The following is a 16,423-nucleotide window of genomic DNA, read 5'->3' as shown; positions in this document are numbered from 1 at the left end:
CTTATGCTCCAAAATATCTGTTAGGCTGTAGGATGCCTATCTCACTCTTCAGCGGCAATGTGTCTTTGCTGGGCTTTCAGGCCTGACTGATGACTGTTCTGGACTGGGCTGTGGTTTTGCAAAGAGCACAAATGGAGGAATGACACCATCCAGCTCCATTTCTCGTGCTCCAAGATGGATTTTAAATTCAGACCTCAGAGGGCAAGCTGAGTGATTTACCCTTGTGTTACCAGCAGGGGCATATGACCTCATGAGATGAATAAGCAAGAGCTTAGCAAAGGACAAGTGAGCCTTTACTGTACATAAATGTCCAAAGAACAAGTGACTTCACAGAGGATAGAGCAGATGTAAAAGAAAACTGAAAAGAGTGTCTGACTTCCTCCTTTATCTTACTTTTATTCCTCCAATTTGAGCCCAATAGTTCATTTTTAATCAGTGTTTCCCTCTGTCTTGCCTTGGCTCTGTCTGTTCTTTCAAAGAGAGACAAGGAAGGAGAGAGAGGGAGGGCTCAGCAAGGTAAGAGTTAATGGGATGCTCAGTGGGGATTATAAAACAGCCAGGGACTGGGAGATGCAGAAGAAAAGAAAAAGGTCTCTCTCTCCCAGGAGTGAGTGTAGAAGTGGAACTGGCCTTTCTATTAACGATTCCTTCCCCAGGGCTGCAGAAAGTTCTCCTAGAATGGATCACAAGGTGAGAAACTAAGAGGGAATTGAACACATGATGGGGATGGGAGCTTTAAAAGTGGAATGAGAAATGGTCTTCCTCATGTTCCTGCACCCTTCCCATGAAAATCTCACTGATCCCTGGGTGGTGTATTCCCTTGTGGGTTGGTGTCATTCTCCTCAGCAATGGTAGGAATTAGGGCCCACCATGAGAGGAGTCACTTGTATTTGGAGGCTGAGAGATAGTCATGTGTATTTGATTCAAGAGGCAGGGCGTTGTCCCAGTGGTGTTACTAAGCTGTGTTTTGGAAAGGCGTGTGTAGTGAGTTCAGTGCTCGTGTGAGTGCGGAACGAGTAGCAGTGGCAGGTGGGTCCATGGAAACTAAGCCAAATGCAGGTGGGTCCATGGAAACTAAGTACAGGTTGTATTGTAATGCTCTCAGTGAGCGTGGCAGGGAGTGGTGCGAGTGGTTGTCTTGTGAGTAAGCAAAAATGTTCCATCATGATCGAATGACGTTATAACCCGTGCTCCTTCTCATTGTTTTTCCATCCATGGGCAGAATACATTTTGTTACGTGGGCCAAGGCACCACCAATAGAAACATGTGATACCCACTGGGGGTGGCGGTGGGTGCTCTACTGATCAGCTGGGTGGCACTGCTCCTGAGCAGCCACCCAAGCGCTCAGCTTAGAGGGAACTCTGATTGTCACATGATGCTATGACACTGCATTGACTTGCATTGTTATTATTTTTATTTATGTTACATTAGTGTCTAGGTACCCCAACTAAAACTGGTGGCCCTGCTATCTTGGGCAGTACACACATAGCAAGAGACAGTCTCTGCCCCAAACAGACAAAGGCTGCAGGGGATAACACAAACTCACAGAGGTGAAGTGACTTGCTCAGGGTCACAGAGCAGGTCCGTTGCAGAGCCACAAGTAGAATCCAGGTCTTCTAAGTCCCAGTTTGATGCAGGACCTTGCTATTGGTCACATTTCACTGCTTCCAATGTAGTGGCACAACCTTTTGACAGAATATCATGCCTGAGCTCTGCTCAGGTGCTTTAACATCTGCAAGCTACTCTTATGGCGTGTACGGGGATAGCTGGTGCAATACCATGAAGTCCAGGCTTAGCATTCACCCTGTCCTTCAGCCCTACCACACTGTCACGGCCTCCAACATTGCAGTAGTACCATGGAAGGACTGGATACCCCATATATGTTCAGCTGTGCTCTAGCGAGATGAAGCTGGAATGCCTGTCTGCAATCATCCATGTATTACTGCAAACAGAATCATTTTTTGCAGGGGGAAACCAGATGCAGTGTGAAAGGAGGTGGATCAGTCACTTTACAAGTGTCAGGGACTCTGAGGAAACAGCAGGAGTTTTCTGGTTAACATCTGTAAGTTGGTCCAGCATACCAGGAGACTGACAAATGCAGATGTAAAAGTCCTCCTTTGGTTTCTCTATTAAAACAAAATGTTAAGAAGGGAAAGGAAAGTGGGTGCATTTGCTAATCAGCTCCCCTCCCCCCACCCCCCTCTTTGTCCCACAGCCAGCTCATTTTTCATGAGCTAGCATCCCTAAGTGAAATGTTAATATGGAAGAGAGGCCTTATTCCTCTAGATTACCAGCTCCGCTGTACTGACTGCAAGCTAGTACCAGATGAGGATTATTTAGTGTCCTACAATACATTCAGTGAATTGTGGTGTGTCTTCAGATCCACACAAGCAGTATTAGTTAATACCTTTCAGGCCAAAAGGGGAAAGCCTGAAGAGATACGAGGACTGAGGTATAATCTTGTCCTGGGAGATAGCTCCGAGGTGTAATCTGAGGCACATGGTAGAGCAGTGTGGAGGAAGTTAGCACTGCTGTTACATATGCTGCATTTGTTCTGGAGAAGATCTGTTACTATAACTTGTATTATAATAAGGCTTAGCCCCCAGCCAGGCTGTGGGTTGTGCTAGCCACCCTGCAACCTCCCCCCAAATCTTACAGTTGGCATCGTTCAGCTGATGTGCTAAATCCATCATTTTTGTGGCTAGATATAATGTCAGTCTCCACCTGCAGCCACCAACACCCCATCCAGTTCCTGGTTCTTCTCACCGCCCCCCCCCAACCTGACCTGCAACTGACCCCCAAATAATCCCATGCTGCAGCCCCCAGCACAGCTTCCACCACAGCCCCCAGCCCTTCCTTTAATCCCCCTTTTTGTAGTCCCACCTCCAAACCCTCCACTGCCCCACTGCTCACCCTTCCTCTGAGCCCCCTTGCCCTCCTCTCGAAACCTCCCCTGCTCTCCCATTCCCACCCGCATTCACCAAACCGCTCTCTCTAGACACTTGCCCCTGCCACTCCAATGCTCCTGACTCCTCTCACGTCTCTTTCTCTCCCCTCAGCTCTCAACTCCATCCTCCCACAGACCAGCTCCAAGGCCCCTAATTTCTCACTGTCTTTTTCAGTGACAGTACTCCAGTCCTCTGTGGCTCCCACAGGGCCCCTCGCCCTCTTAGTCCTGACAACAGTGTGTTAGCTTAAATTGGGAGCGTTCTGCATCACTGGTGACCTTGTCCCTCCCACCTTTCCCTCTCCATTCTCTCCAATGCCTTGTCTTCTTGGGGTATTAGCCCCTCCACCCATTCAGAGAAGCCTGGTGCAGCAAATCTGCTAGTGGTAAGAGCCAAAGGGCCAGAGGAGGGACCTGGGTCCAGCCGCAGGGGCTTTAGGGTGAATGTAAGAAGGATCTCTCTTCAGCCTCCTCCCCCGGGCCTGACATCTGCACTGGTCTGGGATAAAGACAGTGATCCCCTCCGCTGCCCATCCACACACTGAAGAGCGAGGTCTGCCAGGCTACCTCAGCCCCGCTCACCCTTTCTGAGAACATTTCCCGTGCCAATGAAGAAGTCAGTCTTTGAGGTTCTCGTAGCTGTGTAGTGGGAGAAGTGGGAGAGGAAGTAGGTGCAGCCCCTGAAGGGCTTTGTGTCGTGCACCTGGGCAATACCCTCAGCGGCTTCCTCCGCCCCGCTTCTTTTTATGTGGGGGTGGGGGAGAGGATACTCATTTTAATGAAGAGGGTTCTGGTCTGGGAGTCAGGACACCTGGATTTTATTCCCAGCTGTGTGACCTCGGGCAAGCCTTTGCCTGTCTCTGTACCTCGGTTTATGCATCTGTAAAATGGGGATAACAAGCCTTACTTTTCTTTGTGGAGAGTTTTGAGATCTCTGGATAAAAACTCCTAGATAAAAGCTTAGGCGTCAGTGTGATTGGGAACATCTTAATTTTGCGTGCTCAACTTGAAACCCTTTGAAAGAACCTGATTCCCAGAGAGTGTCGTGCCCAGCTCTTTCTGAAAGTTGGGTTCCTCTCGAGTGTCTCAAATTGGTCAGCCAAAAATTGAGGCACCCGGTATCACAAGTAATTTTGAAAATTTGGACCTAAGTATATTATGTAACCTGTTCTGTGCTCCTGGGATGCCTAGCTCCTGACCTGCTTACCAGGAGAGCTCGAGTACTGATTCCTTCCATCGGAAATACACTCCGCACACCTAAATGGGACAGAAACTGGAGGGAACAGGCTCTCTCAGCATGGGCTGCTGTCTTCCCAATATTAGCATGTCTCATGTGGCTTGAAAAACTAGGTTACATAGCAGATTTGATAGGGCTTTTTCCAGACACTGATTGACCTGATTCCTCTGACCAGCTGTTTCATTTACTAAGCAAAATAGGAAAAACCAATTTGTCTCTTACCAAAATTTATTTCGTGGGGGCCAGGCTTTTTTTTAAATGGCGTACACATTTCATTTTGTGGAAAGATTAATTTATACTCTAGAGAGGGGGAATATTTGCTTTTTGGTTTAATACCATTTCTAGAGATTTGTCAAATGTACAGTGTTATTTGTGTAATGTGCAGCTCTGTACGTAGTGGCTACCCAGATCCAGTAGAAACAACATATATAATAAAAGAGAGCACTGTAGTGCACTGCTCTAAATCCCCCTGTAATTAAAAATAATACTTTAGCCTTCCTTAGGGGAGTTAAGACATTTGACTACAGCTGTGAAGCAGGGATATGAAGTGAGGGTTTGGAACAAGACACAGAAACTAAGCTTGTGTTCGTCTAGGCCAGGGGTCTGCAACATGCGGCTCCGGAGGCAGATGGGGCTCTTTAAGGACTTCTTTGTGGCTCTTGGTGCTATAATTGCAAAGTTGAAACAAAAAAAAAAAAGACCCTCCTGATTATTTTTGATAGACAGTGAATGTCTAAAAGCTCCGAAATGAACAACTCATATCTAAATAGCAAATGATAAGTGATCTTGAATGTTGGATAACTCCCCCTAGTGTCCTCCAGAGAGAGAGAAGGTTCGGGATTGAAAGTCGGGAAGCCAGTGGTACAAACACTCACGTAAAGTGTGAGGAAATAGAATACAGTAAACTCTTTCATATCCTGCAGCCCTGGGACCGGGAGGTTGCTGGATATTCAAACATTCTGGCTAATAGAGCAGTATACCTAGCAATGCATAACACTAAAGAAAAACAAGATCAGATATTGAGAAACAAACAAAAATGTATGTAGAGTACTTTATTTACCAACAACAGTAGTATTGTAGACTGAAAACTTACACTGTGTTTGCTGTATTTATTTGTATTTACTTTCACTATACTGTACTTATGGAAAACATAACTAAAAGTTATTTACGGTTAAAATGCTGGTTATTTGAGAGTTCCAGATAACAGAATGCTGGATGTGAAAAAATTGTCTGTATGTAAAAAGTTTGTGAACACCCTGCAGTAAACATGTGTCGCATTACAAATCATTGTGTGTGCACTGTTCTTAAAATAGGGGTTACAAAAAGTACGGTTTGACATTATTTATGAAGGACCATCTCATATTCACATGCACTGTGGCTCCTGAATTATTGATTTTTTTCACTAAACTGGAAAAAATGTCTCTTCTTGCTATTTTGATTGCTGACCCCTAATCTCGGCCCTGTGTGTTGAGGGGAGGGGAATATCAGTGGTTGGAGTGGGAGAGCATCCCACAACTTCATTCGCCAGGAATATAACTTGGGTGGCAAGAGGAATCATCAGGAATTGTTCAAGGGATAGACTTAGTTTATTCGTGAACTGAATTGGCTTCTCTGCCAATTCCCTTGCTAGGTCTCTTATCATCTCACTCTGTCTTTGAGTCTCATACACCCTTGATAGATAGTTGTAAGGCTGGATTTTATGCCTCTAATAAAGTAGTACTAAACAATGTATTGCTCTGAAGAACACTGGCACCTGGGATCTTTCATTCTTTCTTTCTTTCCACAATGCTTTTTATTCAACTTCCTTTTTCTTAGAAACAGGAGACTACACAAAGTTAATACTGTAAGCAAGAGCTGCTGTTCAGAATTGAGTAACGAGACTTTGTTACTGTGCATTAAGATTAGAAATAAATGAATCCTGTTTATCTGAACAGAACCAGGAAATAAAATAGAGCTTTATCTGCAATTTGCATCTCAGTTGGGCTTCATTGTATCTGTGTAACATCTGGCATGTGTGGGGGTTTTTTTCTGTAGCTGGATAATACAGTATATGAAGGAAACTTTTACATGTCTATTTATATTATTTATGGGCAGTGCGGGTAATGCGGCCTTTTATTAAGGTTCCACAACACTTGCCATTACGTGGCTCTATTTTCAGATGCTTGTAACTTTGCCAAATTGTAATAATTTGGGCTCAAATTTTACATGCCGAGTGTCTGCCTCAGGCTGATTTTTCTGGGGAGATTTCAACCAAAATAATTCAACTGTTTCAAAGATCAAAGCTACAGAAAAATGAGATTTTTAACTCCCCCTATTAAAAAATTCAAGCCGTCTTTTCTTTGAGAAGCACTAGTACCGCCATACTTTGGCAGCAGGGACTTGAAATATGATAGGAGGGTATCTTTTACATCAGGGATTTTTCTTTTGCTGTCCCTCAAATTCACCCAAATTTGACCTTTAAAAATTCACAGTTGGAACATGCTCAGTGGAGACTTCTTAGTCTTCAGCAGCTATATTCCCTGAAGATTCTGTCTCCACAGAGCCATGCTATGGCTTGGGGCTGAGCCAGACTTTCCCTGCAATTGCAGTTTGAAGCTGCTGCTTATCCTGCTGGGTGTGGATCCCAGCACCCAAACTGAGAGGAGGGAGCCTGTACCTCCTAGTCTCGCAGTAATCCTACTGCTGGAACCCAGGCAGAATGGAGGAATCTTCCTGCTTGACTTGCAGAGGGACAAGAGCCAGACATGCGAGGGAGGTAAGGGAAGTAGACTGGGACAAGGAGGTGAGTGAGAAGAGAGCCTGAGAGTGGAGACAGGTAAGGATGGGGAGGTGGGTAACTGGGCTTTGAAAACTGAGTAGGCAGGGGACCGGGTCTGGCTAGGTAAGGAGCCTGGGAGACTGTGACTAGCTGGAGTCAAGGTCTGGGAGCCTGGAACAGAAATAAAGGGGGGATGTCAGAGAAGGACCCAAGGGAGGAGGACTATCTGGACCAGAAAAATGAAAAACGAATGGGGTTGTGGGGAGGGGGGAGTAGATGAAGGGGTATAGGAGACAGACCTGACAAGGAGCCAGGGTACGGAGGGAGAACTGGAACTGGCTGGGCAAAGAAACTGAGACGAGGAGCTGGGGAGACTAGACAGTGAATTTGGCCAAGAATGTGAGCCAGTAGGGATGGGACACATGGGGAGAGGTGGTACTGGAGACCGGGGTAGAGGAGAGAAGTGGACTGGATGAGGATATTGGGGGTACTGGAACTGTGTGGTCAATGAGATATGAGAAAAGGGTCTGGGAGGTTGGCAGAGAACTGGAAATAGAGAGGAAGGACACTAGGGTTGGGGAGGGCAGGCAGGGAGATGGAAAGAAGCGGCTGAGCCCACTACAGCAAAATCCCTGCTACAGGCTAAAATGGAAGCCAAGATTCCCGAGTCTCACCATGCCTCTATTGCTGGACAATGGGTCTGAAAGTGAAACTCCGCTGGCAAAATGTTCATCCCCCTATAGTGGTAGTCATCGCAGAGTATAACAGCCTATTACAGCCGTCGGTCCCTCCATTAGCTCAGGTGACAGAGATCTCTTTTGTGGAACTAAAGCCGCGTCTACACGTGCACACTACTTCGAAGTAGCGGCGCCAACTTCAAAATAGCGCCCGTCACGGCTACACGTGTTGAGCACTATTTTGAAGTTAACTTCGACGTTAGGCGGCGAGACGTCGAAGTCACTAAGCCCGTGAGGGGATGGGAATAGCGCCCTACTTCAATGTTCAATGTCGAAGTAGGGAACGTGTAGACGATCCGCGTCCCGCAACATCGAAATAGCGGGGTCCTCCATGGCGGCCATCAGCTGACGGGTTGAGAGACGCTCTCTCTCCAGCCCCTGCGGGGCTCTATGGTCACCGTGTGCAGCAGCCCTTAGCCCAGGGCTTCTGGCTGCTGCTGCTGCAGCTGGGGATCCATGCTGCATGCACAGGGTCTGCAACTAGTTGTTGGGCTCTGTGTATCTTGTGCTGTTTAGTGCAAGTGTGTCTGGGAGGGGCCCTTTAAGGGAGCGGCTTGCTATTGAGTCCACCCTGTGACCCTGTCTGCAGCTGTGCCTGGCACCCTTATTTCGATGTGTGCTACTTTGGCGTGTAGACGTTCCCTCGCAGTGCCTATTTCGATGTGGTGTTGCCCAACGTCGACGTTGAACGTCGACGGCACCAGTCCTGGAGGACGTGTAGACGCTATTCATCGAAATAGCTTATTTTGATGTCGCTACATCAAAATAAGCTATTTCGATGTAGCGTGCATGTGTAGACGTAGCCTAAAGGTTCTAGCAGTGCTGGGGACACATGGGTGTCAGTATGATGATACCACTTTTTTTTTTCTTCTCTGTTTGCTTTTCTAAAGTCCAAGGAAATTACTTACAAAAACTACATTAAAACAGCAGCATTAGGGTTGCAAAGTCATGCTCTCACATGTCAGGAAATGCCAGAATTAAGATTGCCTGTGCAGCCTCATACTATTTTTTCCACAGTTCCCTTGTCTCATTCAGTGCATAATATGGACCTGCTCTGTGAATGAATCAGGTTGTAGTGAAGGGAACTGTTGTCTGTAGGACGTATGACTCATTTGTTGCCAAAGTTGGAGGGAGTGTGGAGAATGGAGAAGCGGACAGCAGGAAGAGAAAGGAGATGCTCATGTGACTGTGTCATTAAAAACTGTATTATAATGCATATGCAGGACAGGAATGAATTAAGGTTACATTGGACACCTGAATTCTGGCATTTCCTGACACATGAATCCTCGACTTTCAATCTTTATACTATTCCTTTAAAATATTTTGTGTGTGTAATAAAGTCAAGCATTCAAATGTATTTTTGTGTGTAACAAATATATCTATATCTATATATTTATATCTATCTATCTGTCTATATAATAGAATCATAGGGCTGGACGAGATCTCAGGGGTCATTGAGTCCAGTCCCAAAGTATGTTAGATAGATAGATAGATTTAAACATGGATACAAGAATGGATAAGCCGGTGTTTCTTTGCAAGGAGGAAAGAGAAGGATTATGCCAAGCCTTCAGCCTCTACAGTAAAATATTCTTGGTGCAACTTTACACCAGGAGATTAAGATTTTGAACACAGATGCCCCATCCTAAAATGGGATAAATTAGAGGATGGAATGAAAAACCAGGAGCTTTTTTGTTTTTGGGGACTATTTAGTTTGTGCTTGCTTTCTAAACTTATTTTACTGAATTGTACAGTAATGGCCTGAACAACTACATGTGATGATTATTTTAAATCAGAATAAGATCAGAAATGTAGCTGTTTGCTGTCTGACAGCCACGTGGCTGGGGGAAGGGAAGGAAAAATCTCTTTAGCCTAGTTCCTGGCTCCCCTTGATTTGCTTGAAAATTTGAGTTGTGCTGGGGTTGCAGGAATCCAACCACCGTGTAACTTGAAGGTTTACTGTACTGTAATAGCAGGTCATTGTAAAATTCTGTGCCAGGCTACTAGTGGACGTGCAGGGGATGCCTCAGGTCATAATTTAGATGTATTGCTTCAGTTGTTTGGGGAGTCATACCTTCAAGTGCTGCAGATCAACACCAAGTTGCCTTGCCAAGCTATATGTGCATAAGTAGGTTGTACAACCTTTGTCTATATTACGAGTCAAACCAGGATTTATTAGTTCCTCACATCCATAATCCCCCAAATCCATTCATCTTTTAAACCCTAAATTCAAATAACTACCTGGGCCTCTTCTCACTGTAGTTATCTGCTTATGCTACAGCCCCTTTTCCCCATGGAGTTTCTACATAAACTACTTTTCTGTTTCCTTGTTATGACTATACTCAGAACTGCAGTTTCCAGAGAGCAAAATCACTCAAACTTCATTCGGTTTTAGAAGAAAACACCACCCAGGTAATTTGTATTTTTTCTCCCTTGCTTGTAATACCAGCTTGTTAATTAAATTGGTTTCCTTTCAGAAACCTTTCCTTCTCCCTTTTCATGCTAATTTGCACACGGGCATGTTATGGTAACTAGGAGGCTGCGCACAGTGGTTTGTTATTGTTGAATTACACATGAGTATTAGGCTACTGATTTGGATTTTGCCCTTCAGCCAACAATAATGGTATTTCTTTAATGGAGACCCCTTTGCATATTCCTACCATTATACACACTAAACAAAATCATAAGGAATCTGCAAACATCCAAGCTGGCTTCGTTTTGAACTAACTGACCCCGAGAATGTCCCATTATGGCTTCTGAACATCACTGGGTATGCAACATTGTTCTGGCAATTGGAAGGAAGGCTCTTTACTCCTGGAATAACAAGCCACAGGCCCTGCTTTTCACAAGCCTCTAACAGTTTCTCAGTATGTTGGGAACTTCGCATTGAACTGGATATGTAAAGAGAACACCAAGATACCAAATCACAATACCTCACTCCCACTTCAGGGGTTGTCACTGAGTCGCCTGCATCCGTTGGCAGTCAGCAGACTACTTTACTTCATGGTTTCAGGCTGCTGCTAGAGCAGAAGTGGGGTGCAGCATCCCAGCGTTGGTTCCCCCCAAGAAACAAAACAAGCAGGGACTGGTATGGAGAGGACTATGACGTAGAAGTGGAAGCTGGTTGCCTCTGTCTCACCTCAAGAGAACTCTGGTGGTTTCTTCTAGTCATGTCCTAGCCTCCCCAAACTTTTGATTTGCAGAAGAGATCTGAGATCGTTTCTCAGCATCATGCAACCGCTGGAGATGAAAAAAGAAGGAGGAGACCACTGTTAGAATCTTTCGTACCAGAGACCATGTGGGTCAGAGGCACATGACAAGAGAATATGGGTGGGCGTGGGCGTGTGCGTGAGAGCCACATGACACAAGATTATTTGTGGGTGCGTGTGTGTGTGTGTGTACGCGCAGCATGCTGCCCTCTGCTAGAATGAAACCAACTTTGGTAGCTCTTTCGTTGAGCACCGGAGACGTAACAGAATGAATGGCTTCTCTCACTCACTAGGTAGAAGCTCGAGGTTTTTTTCAGTTTCGTGAGGTAGTGAATTCTGCTCCCTGCATTTGAAGTATGTCACATGTGGGTCTTATGTTAGTCACCTGACACTCTAAATGCCTGATCCCTGTTTGTCTGGAAAATGGAAACCCATGCTCGTTCTTAAACTGGTTCCAGTGCAGAGTTAAAGCAGCAGTGCAATGCTGGATTTTTGGTTTAAGGCTGCTGAAGGGACTGACCCTTCTGTATGACATTAGCAAACCCATCAATATGAAGAATTCAGGTTTAGGTTATGATTACTTTTGGGAAGATTGACTTGGTGAGGGTCGGAAGCCTGCTTTCACCATCTCAGACTCAAAGAATACTTTCAGCACAACACTGACCAGCACACGGTTACACAGACACCCTCCCAGCAGCACAAGAAGAATAACTCCATGTGGACTCCTCCTGAGGGTAGAAATAACAGTCTGGACCTATATATAGAATGCTTCCGCCAACGCGCACAGGCAGAAATTGTGGAGAGACAGCATCGTTTGCCTCACAACCTCAGTCGTGCGGAACGCAATGCCATCCACAGCCTCAGAAACAACCCTGACATTATAATCAAAGAGGCAGATAAAGGAGGAGCTACTGTCATCATGAACAGGTCTGACTACCAGAAGGAGGCTTCCAGACAACTCTCCAATACCAAATTTTACAGGCTACTTTCCTCAGATCCCACTGAGGAATACACTAAGAAACTACACCATCTGCTCAGGACACTCCCTACACAAGCACAAGAACAGATTTATACCAACACACCTCTAGAGTCCTGTCCGGGGCTATTCTACCTACTACCCAAGATCCACAAACCTGGAAATCCTGGACACCCCATCATCTCGGGCATTGGTACTCTCACTGAAGGACTGTCTGGTTATGTGGACTCTCTCCTCAGACCCTATGCCACCAGCACTCCCAGCTATTTCCGAGACACCACTGACTTCCTGAGAAAACTGCAACACATTGATGACCTACCAGAAAACACTATCCTAGCCACCATGGATGTAGAGGCTCTCTATACCAACATCCCACGCAAAGATGGAATAAATGCTGTCCGGAACAGTATCCCTGATGATGCTACAAGCACATCTGATGGCTGAGCTCTGTAACTTTATCCTCACACACAGCTATTTCAGATTTGGCGACGATATATACCTTCAAATCAGCGGCACAGCTATGGGTACCCGCATGGCCCCTCAATATGCCAATATTTTCATGGCTGACCTGGAACAGTGCTTCCTTAGCTTTCATCCACTAACATCGCGTCCCTACTTACACTACATTGACGACATCTTCATCATCTGGACCCATGGGAAGGAGACTCTGGAGGAATTCCACCGGGACTTCAACAACTTTCACCCCACCATCAACCTCAGCCTGGAACAGTCCACACAGGAGATCCACTTCCTGGACACCACGGTGCTAATACACGATGGCCACATCAATACCACCCTGTACCGTAAACTCACTGACCGCTACGCCTACCTTCATGCCTCCAGCTTCCATCCCAGACACACCACACAATCCATTGTCTACAGCCAAGCGCTAAGATATAACCGCATTTGATCCAACCCCTCCGACAGAGACAAACACCTGCAGGATCTCTACCAAGCATTCCTGAAACTGCCGTACCCACCTGAGGAAGTGAAAAAACAGATCAATAGAGCCGAACGTGTGCCACAAAGCCTCTTACTACAGGACAAGCCCAAGAGAGAAGCCAACAGAACACCACTAGCCATCACTTACAGTCCTCAGCTAAAACCTCTACAGTGCATCATCAGGGATTTACAGCCCGTCCTGGACAATGATCCCCCAATTTCACAGGCCTTGGGAGGCAGACCAGTCCTTGCCCACAGACAACCTGCCAACCTGAAGCAAATCCTAACCAGCAACTATACACCGCACCACAGTCACTCTAACTCAGGGACCCATCCATGCAACAAACCTCATTGCCAGCTCTGCCCACATATCTACACCAGCAACACCATTACAGGACCTAACCAGATCAGCCACACCATCATGGGTTCATTCAGCTGCACATCTACCAATATAATTTATGCCATCATGTGCCAGCAATGACCCTCTGCTGTATACATCGGACAAACTGGACAGTCTCTACATAAAAGAATAAATGCACACAAATCAGATATCAGAAATGGCAATATGCAAAAACCCGTAGGAGAGCACTTCAATCTCCCAGGCCACACAGTAGCAGACTTAAAAGTAGCTATCCTACAGCACAGAAATTTCAGGACCAGACTCCAAAGAGAAATTTCTGAGCTACAATTCATCTGCCCTCAGCTCTGCCTTAAACAAAGACTGGGAATGGCTGGCTAAATACAGAAGCAGCTTCCCCTCCCTTGGTGTTCACACCTCCAGATCAACTGCTGGTAGTAAGCCTCACCCTTGCTGACTGAGCTAACCTTGTTATCCCCACCCTTGCTCTGGCTTATTTATACCTGGCCCTGCACATTTCCAAGACCAGTATCTGATGAAGTGAGTCTGTGCTCATGAAAGCTCATGCTCAAAACTTTTCTGTTAGTCTATAAGGTGCCACAGGACCCTTCGTTGCTGTTACAGATCCAGACTAACACGGCTACGCCTCCGATACTTGACACCATTACTACAGTGTATGGGCTCTGTCATCATTAGTTTATTGTAAAAAGTTCAGTCCTGAGGAGTGTTAGGCATCACACATGCAGATGTTTGCCCCCCTCCTTGTTTCCCTTGGAAGAGCTAATAAAATTCCAGAGTCTGGAGACTGAAATCGGAAGGCAGGGAGGTAGGATGTCCTTTTGAGGATCCAAACCCTAATGCTGTGTGTTACCTGTCTAGGACTTGGCCTTATGTAGCAGACACCATTTCGTTACTGCCTCTTTGAAAATGTCTTGTGAGCATCCACTCTCCTGTATCTTTGCATGTCAGTCAGGTGCCTTGTCTGTCAGGTTGGAGCTCACAGGTGAGGCTTCAATGGGTCTACTTCCTGTTCTTTTCGTAACATCCACCAGGCTGCCCCAGGTACGTTTAGTTGTAATGCCGCATTGGGTTGTGGTTATAACCTCTGTTTTTCGGTATTTGTTTGGATGTGAGTTGAGATGGAAGGGGCTGTTTTTTGAAAAAAAAGATACATTAATAATGACTTATATGAAAAATGTTTTGCAGGCACATGGGCAGCATTGCCAGCTGCTGGTGGATTTATAAAGCGTTCGGAAACACACAGTATGTGCTCTCCTGAGAGCTGTTTCTTTTGCACAGCAGCAGACTTTGCTCAGTCTGGGACAATGGCAAGACACAGAGGTCTTAAAAGCAAAATGAAAGAAGAGTAGTAAATATATATTCCAAAGGCTGATGAAGCGGGTTTGCTTTCTAAACACAGTGGAAATGAAAGGAAAGATAATTCAGTGTCTGTTACAGAATTTGAAAAATATTCAGTGTAGCAAAAATTCTGTTTATTATATGTTTTCTGTCACTCTTTTCCCATGGTGGTGGTGGTGTTTGTTTTTTGGCTACCGGGAGGGTTATTTACATCAAAACAGGATCTTTGTTTCTGAAGAGTTCATCTGCTCCTGCTGCTTATTTTCCAGCTGAAGTCACAATGGTCTATCTGTGATATCACAATTGGCTGCCTTAGAAAGGATGTGTCATAAAGGGACGATTTTGACTCCAGGTGGGGAATATGCAGCAGGAGCAGATGAACTTTCCAGAAATCAAAGACCACCATTAGTGATAAAGTAGAAGGGGAGGGGGGGAAATAATATCAGAAAATTCAGGAGAAAAAGCCCAATCCTGCATATTTTTCCTCAGAAGACTCTAGCTGCTGAGTCATTGGGGTTTTTCTCTGAGTAACAAGTGTAAAATTAATGGCATGTCTATAGATGAAGCATTTCAGAATTTTCCAGAATAAATCAGTGGATCTTAATAACTTTAGAGGACCGTGTGGTTTACTCCACATGCGCAGTTTCTTTCCTCTGTTCCTCAGGCTGTGTCTAGACTGCAGAGAACTGTTGGCAAGATATGCAAATTGCATACCACAATTTGTGTATCATTTGCTGACAGTTCTGTCATGGGAGGCTCTTCTGACATTTGGCCCGTCCACGTGGAGCCAAATAGCTGAAAACCCCCCTTTGTCGAGACATCCCTTCTTCTTGGTGGAATGGGGTGTACAGAGATGTCAATAGAACTCTCCCAGCCAGCAGATCTCTGCTGACAGATCTGCAGTTTGAGCGCATGGTCTGTGGACAAAACTGTTGGCAGAAGCCTGCAGTCTAGACATAACCTTGAAGAGGACATTTATCAACTCGAACTAGTGAGTTTCAAAAAGCAAGTTCAAGTTGTTTCAAGTACCGCTCCTGCCCCCAAGCCCCACCTGCCAATTTTTGTGGTAAATGTTTTTCTCTATCCTGTTGCTGTGTGAAAGACTCATGTATACAACAAGGGAAGCTGGCTAATGCCATGATCCTGCAAACACTTAGGCATGTGGTTAACTCTGAGTGCATGAGTCTTATTGAAGTCATTAAGACAACTCGTGCTTAAACATATGTGCGTTCGCAGCATCAGAGCCTAACCGACTATACAAGGAAAGAGTCAAACGTACGATACACAAAATCCTGTCAAACACAAGCGCAGTCCCTGACCTGAAGAATTTGTGATGTAAAGCCCTGGTCCTGTGAATACTTACTTTTTTCCCTTACCCAGAGTCCATTGGTTCATATATATTCTTAGGCTATAATCCTGCAATTACTGTGCTGTGCTGTTAGGCATGTCTGTGAATGTTTGTGGTGTTATGGCCTAAAAGATTTTGCAAAGATGTAAAAAAGACAGACGTATACAACTGTCTCCGGTTGCCTCTTCTGCTGGGTATTGTTGGCTGACGAATTTATTGCATCTGATGAAGCGGGTCTTTGCCCACGAAATCTTATGCTCCAAAATATCTGTTAGTCTATAAGGTGCCACAGGACTTCTTGTTGAATATATTGTAGGCATCATCATAGAAGTGGAACTTCTGGCAGGATCCATGTGTGTGGATAGGATAGGGGTTTTATGGAACAGTGAAGGAGCCAGCAAGGAAGCCATGAAAAACCATTTAATCTGCTATCACCATGCCGGCTCGCTCAGCGCCACAGCTGTCAGAGCCAGTGTGGGAACATAATTAGGAGAAGGGCATTGCTGCCTCTGTAGCACTGCTTTCCTGCCTCAGTCTCCACAAATTCAGCAGGAG

The 16,423-nt window shown here is 45.5% G+C and overlaps 1 protein-coding gene across 5 annotated transcripts in view; it reads left to right on the top strand.

Moving 5' to 3' along the window:
* The window catches only part of HIPK2 (homeodomain interacting protein kinase 2), a 215,705-nt gene that overhangs the window by 24,742 nt on the left and 174,540 nt on the right, over positions 1 to 16,423 (top strand). For 3 of the 5 annotated variants that reach the window (XM_075007466.1, XM_075007457.1, XM_075007448.1), the window contains exon 2: positions 10,023 to 10,088. The exons of the other annotated variants lie outside the window; for them this stretch is intronic. In XM_075007466.1, the coding sequence (XP_074863567.1) occupies positions 10,023 to 10,088 (66 nt within the window). The remainder of the gene's footprint in view (positions 1 to 10,022; positions 10,089 to 16,423) is intronic. 5 annotated transcript variants of the gene reach the window in all.

The sequence above is a fragment of the Carettochelys insculpta genome, chromosome 1 (assembly GCF_033958435.1).
Source record: "Carettochelys insculpta isolate YL-2023 chromosome 1, ASM3395843v1, whole genome shotgun sequence".
In the NCBI taxonomy this organism is placed as follows: domain Eukaryota; kingdom Metazoa; phylum Chordata; order Testudines; family Carettochelyidae; genus Carettochelys; species Carettochelys insculpta.
Note: the sequence above shows the minus strand (reverse complement) of the source record. Positions and strands in the feature narration are given on the sequence as shown.